This window comes from Ptychodera flava, chromosome 2, assembly GCF_041260155.1.
Source record: "Ptychodera flava strain L36383 chromosome 2, AS_Pfla_20210202, whole genome shotgun sequence".
Lineage (NCBI taxonomy): Eukaryota > Metazoa > Hemichordata > Enteropneusta > Ptychoderidae > Ptychodera > Ptychodera flava.
In genome coordinates this window covers 24,734,302-24,747,026 of record NC_091929.1, presented here as the reverse complement: position 1 = coordinate 24,747,026, position 12,725 = coordinate 24,734,302, and the positions used below count along the sequence as shown (strand labels likewise).

Genomic DNA, 12,725 nt, shown 5'->3' with positions numbered 1-12,725 from the left:
GGCCATCTATCACGTTACATGCAAATGCTAATCAGATCTTTCATATAACAGGATTGGCGATCATAAGTTTACAATTACCAATACATGGCTGTGGAACACAAGGTAATTGAATCAAAAGACGTTCAACTTGACTATACCCACTATGTTACTGTGATAAATGATTCACTCTGTCCTGGGTGGCTTCATGAACGATACTGATAAGTTATAGAAGGCAAATTTATAAAATGACACATAATAGCAATAAGCAAACAAGTTGAAATGGCAGTCAACCTTAAAGCAAAGTGACAAACTAAAGAAGTTCAACTGAGGTCTGAGATACGAACAATCACTGATCAAAATCGCATCACTTCTGGTATAGTTATGTCTTCTAACATCTTAAATAGAAGTTTCGATCAAAGTCAGACAATATAATAACTCGACATAACACCGATTACGAGGCTACAATAAAATCACATGATCTCTTTGCTCAAATTTCGGTAAAGATTTCAACTTAATAATGGAAGTCAGTCTTAAATCAATTTTTAAATGTGTCATAAGTATTCCTTCAGAATACGTGCTCTCCTGATCCTGGGGAGGGTAGAATGTGTTGTTTTCCAGAATATGACCTCACGGCCGAAGGACCACATGATATATGTTAAGGCCTTTTACCCGAGTGAGGGCGTTCACTCTCAGGGAATACAATTATATGGATATTTAATGTCATTGTTGTTGTTAACGTTGTTATTAGGTAATAAAATTAAAGATATCAAGTATATTTTATATTGTCGAATCATTTCTACTGTTAAATTCTAAATGACTGTAAAAGAAATAATAATTATAGACCTTTTAAGGCTTTGAGGTGCCAAGAAGCACACACATACACACACACCTACATACAAACACACACACACACCTACACACACACCTACACACCACACACACACACACACACACACACACACACACACACACACACACACACACACACACACACCCCGCGTCCTCTTCACAAATGTACGATTTAATGGCCCAATTACATCGCCTGTATAAGACTGCCTTCGCAGCTAAAACGTCGATTTGTATAATAATATAGTGATAATAATTTATGATTATAGTTATTCTATCCGGGTTCAATGGCTACATTTATTATCAAATCTTCTGCGCTAAATGTTGGATGGATGTCCTCTTTACGTTTCATATACAGTAACGTCTCATATACATTAAAGACATTATTACAAGTTTTTTTAATGTTTGGTTCCATGTTATTGTCTGCATAACTTGGAGAGAGGGAGTCAGACAAAAGCACAGAGACACACAATCAGGGAGAAACTCTTTGGTGTTATTGTTTAAGGCAATACGAACTATTTGGGCCAAACACGAGATTATCAAAGATAATTCCCTGCGCGCTCTCGGCAGGTACAACAAGACAAGTTGGCCTAAAGCTTATTTTTTGTAATAGACTCGTGTTGAAATAAAATGTCTGACCAAGTTCAAACTGTTCTCTTGACGATGGATACGTTAGTTGTCCTGTGTAAACACATGTACGACACATCTTCCATACAGTGACTCTTCTCTGGCTACACGCTCTAAACAATTACTCCTTCACCGAAATCTGTGAATCGAAGGAATTCGACAGTTGAATCACTCCATGAGACTGTTCTTGTTCACTGCTAGCTCTATGACCGACAAACCTGAAAATGTACAAATTGTAGAAGTGCAATGAAATGGTTTCAAGTTGTTTCTGTAAGTTACTTTTCACATGAATCTTGTCAGCACTATACCAAGAGAACAAAAAGTATCAATCGTCGACGTCGTACACCTGCTGTCTAGAATCTTTGTCACCTTAGTTTATAAGCTAATGCCTTTATCGACCAATTTTGTTGTATCCGCATGAATTAAAAAACACACCCAACTACGCTTTGACGAAACAATGGTTCTCGATCTGTAATGCTATCAGTAAGATTTTTCATATAGTGTAAGTCAAAAAAGCAAGACTTTGTGGTTTAATATTGTGGCTGAAGTATTTGACATAACTAAATTTTCGTCTCGAAAGATGGCGATGAAGAGATGGCACCGATTTTTATTGCATGATTCTTTGTGCAAAAACGCTTAATAATTATGACAGTGGCCTTACTGGAAGTGCTTATTTGAACCGATGTCCACTTAATTTTGTTACTATTGAATTAATACTAGCACTACTTCTGTTACGCCAGGATAACGCATGACCGTAGGAAGATGCCTATTATAGTTTCTGTCTGCTGCTAAGTCCGTACTTTTATCATAGTAACTCCACGCCCGTATATATTGCCACTTCATTTGTCCTTTTCATTTGCTGTCTGAGCAACGTTAACACTTCTGTGGAATCGTGATTCTACATATCGATGGACAGCTCTGACTTCGGCAAATTGTGTCATGGACGCATGCGCCGAATGAAAAAGCTGCCAGCATTACATTCAGTTAAACATAGACTATAAAGCTAACAGCCTGTAGAGGTTGAAACTACTTGGCGCATTCCAAAACTTCAAATGCAAATAACTTGTTAAGCGCAAGCATGTACGACACCTCACAACCTCTTAACGTCAGTCAAGAGTAAATGCTTGATTCAGCCAGGAGTATATTTATATTAGACAATTCAGCTGCATTTTGCGCAGAAACCACATTCACAATCGAGCAGACAGATGTTTGTTATGTCAAACTAGGCGGTTTGTTAAGAAGGTTTTGAAAGTTAAATGTTAAACTGTTGTATCAGAATGATTTGCTAACGCACCGAAACTTTCAGGTCATGACGTCACCTGTGCCCCACCTGTCTGGCATCAACACATTCCACCATATACAAGGCAACGCAATGCTGAAATACAAATATAAGTGCCTCATCCTATACATGAGCTTTCGCTTTTGGCTAATTGAGCATATGATTGAGCATATGAAAACAATTAAACGAATTTAGCTCGCAATGAATGCCCCGGTTTGTGGTCGTGATTTCCAACAGTGAAGATTTACAGAGCGACGACTATTCCAAACTCCTTCTTTTGTCCATGCGGATAGGAAACTGCTCAACTTTTTCACAAAAAGTTCTTGCTTCATGTAGATAATGCGGTTCAATTCAAATAAATGATGATATCATAAATTTATGCTCAAGGGGTTGACTACTTGTGGTTATTATAAGCTGAATCGCTTTGTGCGTAACTTTAATGGCCAATGAGGAAAATATATTAGCCAACATTCTTTTCGTTTGTTTAACACTTGACCTCAGGCAAGCCTGTTAAAATTATTTCGACGAACCGAACAAAGATCAACCGTGTCAAGACTTTTGATCTCATTACGAGACAAAAACGTCCCAACCGGATTTATGTCAACAGTATTCAGATTGTGCAAACTAAATCTTTGAAAGGGTTTACTACCATCAAATATTATTACAGTGGGTGTTTAAAGTCCAAACGCTAGCTTTCTACACGAATCGAAGCTTTTTTTTGCGAAATGTTCACTCCGTCACACGTGTGCTTTCATTATTTTCTTTCTGTCTAAAGGTCTATCTATCAGACTTTTCTCTCTCAGTGCTTCTACCCTCAGTATATTTTATCTTCATTACTTATTTTATCTCGTCCCTGAGAACAATAACTGAGCGCTAAAGGATGTTGCGACTTCCCTCGTTACTGGCAATGCTCAACCAGATTTCATTCACAAGGGTGATGAATTATAGCATGGTACAAAGGACCAGATTTTGGCCACCAAACCGCCACCTTTGCAAGAGGTTTGGCCATGTTTTTCGAGGCTTAGTCATTAATCATTTGGACATCAAAATGTGAGGCGTGTGAGGGCGCTTGTCGTCTTCCCTTTACATAGGCATGTTAATTTAGGAATAAAATAAGAGAGATAAATAAACTCATATTTATGGACGAGACTATTTGGTAGGTATATCAGAGATCAACAGAATTAAACACGACCTGAGGCTGAATCTATAACTTATTTTTCGTCTATCCCTTCCATCATTACTTTCTTTCAATCATTGTACATTCATTCGTACGTTAAACCAGCACTAACTTGGTCGATTGTTTGTTCGTTCTTTCATCTGTCTATTTGTTCATGCATACATTTCTTTAATCATTAGTCTTATCACCTTGCTGTGTCTCTAAAGGAGGACTGTTGCTTTCGTAATTTATATATCGTATATTAATAAATATGTTTATTCAGGAACGATGGATCAAAAGGAGGATCTTAACATAAAAAATATACAACAAACTAACTCTGACGAAGTTTCTTTGTGCAACGCTTCTCCCAAACAAAGAAATAAAATTCAAATATTACTTTTTTCTTGAAAAATTATTTCACAATTATGTATACTGCTAAAAATATAGATTTGCATAATATAATGGTCTTGATATTCATTCTCTTTGAATGAATACACTTACTTGCATCATATGTGCAAACAGTGTTAAAATAGAAAAATGGAAATGGTCAGACCAAAAATAAGAATGATCAAATATAGCTAATACTCTTCCACTACTACTCGTATACTTGTATACTTACACATATTTCGACAAAATATCTTGTCTCAAAATTATTCGAACGCTATTTATCATACAATGTTTGCAACAAGGGTAGTTTCAAAAATATATTTCTTGAATATATCAGCAACTTTGACTCTGACATAAATGCTCTTACTATAATATACCGTGAAGTGTTTTATTTTGCTTATGAACTTTTTCACTTCTTTCACATCTCCAGTGGAGATGACAAAGCGAACCAAAGCGTTACCTTCTAACATTAAATGATCACGCAAGTTTATCACAACAAAATTGCAAAAAGATGCCATTTTGAGTGGCTATAAATACACTAAATCACTTTAGAGAAATTAAATATTACTTCTATTCAAAACATGCACATATAATTAACATTGTGGCACTGAACGTTTTGGGCAGTGAAGAAGAAGTTCATGACTTTGAGGTTTTCAAAACATAACCAAAATGTTCTTTGTATTAAAGCCATTATGAAGCGTTTTTGTCAACGAAAATACAAATCAGTGACTGTGAAATACTCAAATGTGTATTTCGCCATCACCACAATTTTTTCTAAATCTATATTTTATTTAACCTTTTTAAATATAAAGATGTAATTCACAATTTTTCAGAAGGTAAGTCACAGCGGGTAAGAAAATAGAAGTCCTTTCGAGCCCCTAGCCATATTGATAAAACGTCTCTCATGGAAAACAGAATTGTTTGTGACGTTGAAAACAAAATCATAGAACAAAAACATACGGTAGAGTTGGCAATACATCTCTAAGACACTGTATCTTTGATTTTGGCAGTGCACTAAACGACGTGTCGTTATATCATATTCTTTCATCTTGAGACCAGTTACCTGGTAAGACATGTATATTTACATAGTCACGATCGTCAAAATCTTCCATGGTCAGATGATCCTATTAACGAAAACACATGAAATTATCATCACATATACATCGGTGGGACTTTGGAGAAGTTGAAATGAAACGATAACTATTGATAACACTGGTACTTTGAACGTAACGAGAAAATGGATGTATGAATAAGAATGCCAAATAATAAATAAAAGTGCATGATCATTAAGACCAACTTTATGAATTGTTTCGCCACATAAAAAGAAGAAAACAAAGTCATATAAGAGTAAGAGCAATGTACCTGACAGTTGATTCAGAGAGCTAATGTTAGTGAGATTTATTGACGATACAGTTACAAGTTGTTACATTCATTAAAGAAAAAACACTGCAACCATCAACCAACAAACGCAGCTGTTGCCATACCTGTGCGCCGTCATTGGCTAATTGCCCAACCGTCAAGCATATATCAGAAAAGGTGGGTCTTTCCTCCCGTTGCTCTTTCCAACACGCTTGCATGACCTGGTAACTACATTAACAAAAAATCAAGTGTTCAAATAATATCATATCTATATACACAGTGACTGAAGTAAACACTACAAGTAACACCTCTATTGTTTGAATTCGTACAATTTTTCAGCTGTAAATAAGTCGGTGTCACACAGTGGAACTTGGTATCAGATGGAGCAATTTAAGATAATTATTTTCGCCAACTGAAAACAAGGTATTATAACACATTTTTACTCACAATTCATCACTGCAATGAATGGGCTTTGGTAGCCTGTGGCCATCTTTTACTTTACGAACAATCTCCGACGGTGATAACCTCCCGTATGGCGTTGATCCTAACAAATGAAGGACATTAAAACACTATTGGGCTTCTTTTTCATATTAAACTGTATCATTACATATGGAAATAAACTCTCCGCAAAAAACATCCTTTGATAAAATCATAAACTTTATACATTTTTGCAGCCATTGACGGTAAGGTAAGCCTTAATTTACAAAATGGCAAGAACACTTCTTGTAGAATGCTTCGTAGATAGGCAATGTCTTGTAGGGCATCAATACTGTTTCTTAGTAAATCTTTGATCGTTTCTGCGTCCCCATGTATTTCATCTATATTTTGACATATATTTATACATGAAATAAGGTTTGGTGATTTTGAGTGATTAGAAGGAAGGAAAAGCTATTAGAATAATAGTGGACTCACCAAGTGTAACTATCTCCCACAGAACGACACCGTATGACCAAACGTCACTTTCTGTTGTGTACACTGAGAATACCAGAGACTCTAAAGCCATCCATCTTATCGGCAAACGCATCTGTAATTATCATAAGATGTTATTGAATAAATTCCCCTGCACATTAGTTATAACGTTTCCATTGTGATCTTCTACTTTCATTAGTGCCATACCACACAATTTAAAGACAATATATTCGACATAGCAGTGTACAAAATGAGAATTTTCAAGTTACAAACTAATCTTAAATTTTTGTTTCTCACCTCAGCTGTGCGCCGTTCTATGAAATTATCATTGACGTGTCTTGCCAAACCAAAGTCTGATATCTTACAGCACTTATTCCGTCCAAGAAGAATATTTCTTGTCGCCAAGTCCTTGTGGATACACTGTTTTAATAGTGATAAGACAAAAGTTAATAACCGTAAGCCCTAGTAATGAGTAATGTCTGTATACGTTGAATGTGTAAAATATCAGGTGCAGTTTAATGTCTAGTCAGCTTAAATAAGTGATTTTAATATTCATAAGTAGACGTGTCAGTGATATGATTGTAGCTGTTAAATACCTTTTTAGAAGCAATGAAACTCATCCCTTTAGCGATTTGCCAAGCAAACTGAAGTAAAACATATGATGTTATATCTCGACTGTTTGGGATGATGTTTTCATATGACTCCTTGGCTCTGTTCTTCATGAGGTAATCTGAAAGGCTTCCATACGGTGCCAATTCCAATATTATGCAAAGCGGATGAGCTTTAAAGCAAAAGACAAATGGTTATTTAGTTACAGTCCATAAATTTAACATCTGTTGTATGAACAAAAGCTCTTTTGGTTTAATTCAGGGAGCTATTTCAGATTTTCCTCGGTCATTTAGAATTACTTTATTTTCATATTTCTTCCATCATACATTGTAATGCCAAACAGAACTTTTTTATAAAGAATTTTATTGGGTATTTTCCTTAAAATGTTACAATTCTTTATGCTAATGTACTAGTTTTTCTCTGTAAATACATCAATTATCGCACAAATAATAATATAGGAGACCACTTTTCCAAGTGCGCTGTCATCCTTTTATTCTTTTGGCAATGAAGTTCTCTATCTGATATATCCGTCGTGTGAAAGACACCAATTCTGCAAAACTTGGCTTAACACCGTTCATTTTACAGTAATAGGTGTGTTTTCTCACAAGTAACTAATAAAGTTAACCAACAGAGATTCATTTGGATCTGAAATAACCAAGCAGAGTTGCTGGTGGTGAGCTCAACTCTATAGCGTCTCCCAATAAAGTAATAGATTCCTCCAAAGGGACACTGAAAATGAGCATGCATAAAATAAATGTTCATAGCTTTCAACTTCGTTGATGCAGAATGTACACAGAGGGGTTGGAATTTATTGGGAACTTACTTACCATCTGCAGTACAGCAACCGAGTAGTTTTACGACGTTAGGGTGGCCTGATTGCAATAATTTCATTATGTTTAGTTCCCGAAGAAAATCTTCTCGATCGCCGACAGACGCGTTCCCTGTACGTACAAACAGTAATTTGTTACATTAGTACCGAGGTCAAATTCAAGAACAAAAATGTTAGTTTTACTATAATAAACGAAAATAAATTTCGTGCAAAGTTCAGCCATCAATAATTACTCTAGATACAACTTCAATGCTATATTTTGTGCTAACAATACATTTCTCACCTTTCAGACACTTCACTGCAACTGCAATACGTCCAGACGGATGGTATGCGTTCGACACAAAAGCTTTCCGAACGACGCCAAACTCTCCACGGCCAAGAATGTTGTCTTTTGGGAATTGAAGTCGATTGTAATTGAATTCAGACCCAACATCGAACGGTTCTTGATGGTGATCCTTGCTTTGGAGCAAGGGTTCTTTAGTTTCTTGGATCTCTGTTGGTCTTTCTTCGTCGATACAAGTTTCCTTTGACTGGAATAAAAGTACCAAAGTGTGTTGACAAAATTTGTGTGGTATTTCAATAATAACAATTATTACTTTAAACATAGTTACGATGTAAATAACAATCAACTCTCGAGGAAAACAATGCCTTTATATCCATGCAAATCAGCAAATTTGCGCCGTTGACATATCATAGTTGTTGAAGTTGGAGAAACTTTTACCTACTCTCTCGAATAAGCAGTTAATACATGCACTAAGTCTTTCCTATATCGGTATTTGTGCATAAAATTTATTCATCATTCTTTTGTTGTTTTGGTAAAGAAGTATTTTATTTTCTCACTTCTTGAAAAAAAATACTGACTTACGATCAACAGTCTTTGACAAAGTTATGATCAAGTACATAGTTTTTACTGTGACTTACATCATCTGTAGTAGCTTGGTCTTCCGATTCCCTGAAATTGTCTTCCCTTAATGTAGAACAGGCATATTCAATTGATTCTGGTGAAATCTGAGAGAATAATTTTAGAACGTGATCTTACAGGAAACCACACGGTTGTAATACACTCTCACTCACTCACTCACGCACAGACACAGACACAGACATATACTCTCTCTCTCTCTCTCTCTCCTCACACACACACCCCACTCTCACACACACACACACACACACACTCATAACTGTTATACATTATAAGAATGACTTAAATAAGATCTCTATTACCTCATTCGTTCTTTCTGTGTCATTTGCAGCATCATAACACTCTATGTGTCTTCTTTTACGAATAATGACCGCATATAATGCGACACTTGCTATCCCAACGACCAACATTCCACTCAGGACAATAACGATATACTTTACATGAATCCCTTTATCGCTTGGTAATAATGGTTCTTTGAACAAGGTACCTGCGGGTTGCATGATAAAATTTCAATGTATCTAAATCATCGCGTATAATACGTTATATCATCATTGTAATATTGCAATGGGCGGTGGCCCGTTAGAAATAACGCTTAAGGTGTTCTTTTATCTTGCTATCACTATTCTTTGTACACATGCATGTATCTTCTGTATTTACCCTACATTCTGAATTCTCTGACTACGGAACGAACCCCTCCACTGATTTTGAATAACATTTATTGAAGAAAAAGTGAAGTCAAGTGCATTTGCCCAAGTACAACCTCCTTCCTCTTCGTTCTGTGATGTTCTTTCACATTACTTTCCCTGTCTCACACTATTTTGCAATTTTTGGAAATGGAACGTGCTCCATGTTGAAATCCAATAATATTTGCCGACCAATGCCGATAGATGTATGTGTATACAATATGAATTCTAAAATTTTCATTTAGTTTTTTACTTGTGTTTGCATTGTGCTTGGTGGTATTGCATTGGAGAGGGATATACCTTGTAATGTCCTGATCATTTCTGTTGATGAAGGGGGTGTCATTAACTGATGCCTAACGGTCTTAGTGGTCTTCACATCTGTGATAAGAATAGGAGATCGTGTTTCATAATAAGTCATGATGTCAGGTTCTAAATTTGTAAATTGGAATGACTTCATGTTATGTGACATTGACTGACATGCATTGTATAAGGAGTACAACCAAAATTGTATTCTCATATATTCATATTTATAGCGATTTCAATGTTTCCAATTGTGTGTACTGCCTTGCTTTATTCGTGGCTTCCAGTTGCATATTTCAAGGATTTTATTTTAAAACAGAAGCTGACACAAGTTCTCACCATTGACAGTAATTTCAATATCTGAACGAACTATTACTCCATTATTAGAATGGACCAGACAAGAATATAAACCACTGTCTTCGAACCGGATATCCAGTATTTTCAGTATGGATGTCATGTTATCAAGATCTCTTCTAATGATGCTTTCGCTGTCTCTCTGAAAATGAACGGTAGAGAGAATAGTACATAGTAGCAGCAGTATATGAAACAGGTAGTGGATGTTGTTTCTGAATTTAATCTGGAATTCAAATTACCCTTGCAAAATATGATAAGGTAGAGAATTCTAAAGTATCGACATGATGTTTATCAATTTTTCTCTACTAGCCCTTCCTATAGAACGAAGCATCGTTTGAATGTGGCATACCTTTAAAATTGTTCCTTTGAACATCCAACTGAACGGCAAACGTCTCGTGACGCTACATACCAATTCAGCAGTATCACCATAGCGTAATTCCTGATTCGACAGCGTGACTACAATTCCGATGTCCTCTGGAGATAAGTTATCAAAGAAAGAAACAAGTGTCAAATTAGTGTCATAATTCCGAGTGACTTCAAATAAGGTTGAATTCCTTCATTTGCATTTCTGCTAATATGTAAGAATTAGGGGATGATTAAATTTTGGTAAATTTGTGAAAAACAATAAATTAATCGTGCTGAAAGTTATAAGAAAAGTGCACAGTTTGATCATTCCATGTTACATGATAAGTTACAGCATGGTTACAATCTATAAGTGTACTGCTACATTACATTTCTGGCAAACGAGAATGAGGTCGTTTTAGGTGGATATATGCTATTGGCAAGTGATTTCAGTAAACATTATTGAATTTGCTTTCGACAACATTGCAAAACTGTTTAAATCGATCAGTGTTTTCATCCTCGCATTGTCGAACATATGATTTGCACTCACCTTCGATACCGTAACCGGCAGCAATGGTATGGTATCTAAGTGTAGATGTGTTTCTCTGTCTATTAATGGGAGTTCTAGTTTCACCGATGTTTAGTTGTGGATCTTCTGAGAAATACCGAATACAAAAACAATCTTTCATGACATTTAGGATATTAACAATAGCGTCAGTAGCATGTCCTTCAAAGGAAGATGAAGAAGTTGTGTAAATGAGGTTATAAAGGTGTACTTGTAAAATACATCATATTTTAAATATTACACTGGGTTGCTTTGACGCATTGGCATTACGCGAACCACAAATATTGTCTAAATTGAGGTGTTGCCAACACTGTCAGGTATAATTATCAGCTGAGCAGTAATTCCAGTCAATCACAGTGAAATCAACTCTGCCTACCTTGAAACATTTCTTGCAGCAGGTCAGATGTAGTCAAAACAACTACATCTGAAAGCAAGCGACATGACTTGGACAGTCCGTGGACATATGTGGTGGTGGTGTTTTGACAACGTCTGACCTCCTACTAGACATGTTTCCACTTTTGCAGAGTTGATTCCTCTACGATCGACTCATGTTACCGCTTAGCTGATAATTAAGTTTAACAGTGTTGACAACAAATCGATTTAGCTAATGTGTTTCGTTGCTAATGCCAACGGATCAACGCAAACCACAGTGACAACGGTTGTCATAATTGCTTTTCATAGACCAAAATAGAACCTAGTTCAACCATTTTCTCATCATGTGCCTTCTTTAAGGACTGTGGTATCATTACCGATCGGACGGACATTTATTCTTTTCAAGCATTCATGGAGTGTCTCTGTATTCTACCTATGCCAAGGACGTTGACTTGAGAAGTAACGGTAGTTTTATCACTGGTGGTCGTGAACTGACAAACGTATGAACCATTATCCTCTGGTTCCAGCTTTAGTATCACCAGCTCAGATGTTGTCTTGTCAATGTAATTTATAGCGTATTTCCTGCCATTCTGTGGTAAAAATGATTGGAAAATATTTATTTATGTTGAAAAAAGCCATGAAGCCTCATAAGTCAAAAGAACCTCTGTGTTAACGTTTTTCAAAATTTAGTGACATGGCCTTTATATGGCATTAGATTAAAGTTCTGTTTTTAATAGCTTATTGTATTCAATACTTAAGTACTCAGTAATATACCTCCATTATGCCTCTGGTGTACTAGGCACAGCTGAGTACATTATGGAGTGCACAGTTTTCTCGAGTCCATTATGCGGCAGGGAGTGGGTACATATTTACTATCATTTGCAATGACAATGAACTTGTAGATGTAGAAAACATTAGGGGCCACAATGGTGGAATCGGACACATTATTAGTAGTAATCTATGACGTCACAAACTTTACTGGGTTTGGCAAAACTAAAATAAAATACAGAGTTCAGGCTTGCTCTGGAAACTCTGGTCAATGTCTCAGCAACCAAACCAATCCAATAGAAAGGGAAAAGGGCTTGTCGAACTTGAACGAAACCATGCTCGACGTATGCAGAAGGCGTGATCAACAGTTCAGCTTACCTTTAATGTCAATCCTTTGAATTTCCAGAGCAGAGATGAATACCCAGTAGTATTGCAGATAACG

At 36.2% G+C, this 12,725-nt stretch overlaps 2 protein-coding genes across 2 annotated transcripts; both read right to left on the bottom strand.

The window, feature by feature from the left end:
* Positions 1-4,137: 4,137 nt before the first annotated feature.
* On the bottom strand, positions 4,138-7,342 carry LOC139147583 (tyrosine-protein kinase receptor Tie-1-like). Its single transcript, XM_070718716.1, has 6 exons — positions 7,139-7,342; positions 6,840-6,962; positions 6,546-6,657; positions 6,081-6,177; positions 5,759-5,861; positions 4,138-5,398 (listed from the first exon to the last, which is right to left on the bottom strand). The coding sequence occupies exons 1-6, from the start codon at positions 7,262-7,264 to the stop codon at positions 5,309-5,311; spliced, it is 651 nt and encodes a 216-aa protein (XP_070574817.1). The 5' UTR covers positions 7,265-7,342; the 3' UTR covers positions 4,138-5,308.
* A 628-nt stretch (positions 7,343-7,970) lies between these two features.
* On the bottom strand, positions 7,971-12,295 carry LOC139149517 (fibroblast growth factor receptor 1-like). The gene is made up of 10 exons (XM_070721311.1): positions 12,290-12,295; positions 11,949-12,105; positions 11,129-11,233; positions 10,646-10,710; positions 10,222-10,378; positions 9,883-9,960; positions 9,202-9,386; positions 8,902-8,988; positions 8,264-8,510; positions 7,971-8,092 (listed from the first exon to the last, which is right to left on the bottom strand). Exons 1-10 carry the CDS (start codon positions 12,293-12,295, stop codon positions 7,971-7,973), a joined length of 1,209 nt encoding a protein of 402 aa, XP_070577412.1.
* Positions 12,296-12,725: the final 430 nt, after the last annotated feature.

What these genes read in the sequence shown, in the direction of transcription:
- LOC139149517 (XM_070721311.1), bottom strand. An exon ending in AGTCAACGTCCTTGGCATAG is followed by an intron (nt 11,234 to 11,948) that starts GTAGAATACAGA and finishes GGTATTTCTCAG; the next exon opens with AAGATCCACAACTAAACATC. An exon ending in AATGATCAGGACATTACAAG is followed by an intron (nt 9,387 to 9,882) that starts GTATATCCCTCT and finishes TGCAACCCGCAG; the next exon opens with GTACCTTGTTCAAAGAACCA.
- LOC139147583 (XM_070718716.1), bottom strand. Translation starts at nt 7,264, where the DNA reads ATGAAGAACAGAGCCAAGGAGTCATATGAAAACATCATCCCAAACAGT. An exon ending in GTTTCATTGCTTCTAAAAAG is followed by an intron (nt 6,963 to 7,138) that starts GTATTTAACAGC and finishes CTATTAAAACAG; the next exon opens with TGTATCCACAAGGACTTGGC. An exon ending in ATTCATTGCAGTGATGAATT is followed by an intron (nt 5,862 to 6,080) that starts GTGAGTAAAAAT and finishes TTGTTAATGTAG; the next exon opens with TTACCAGGTCATGCAAGCGT.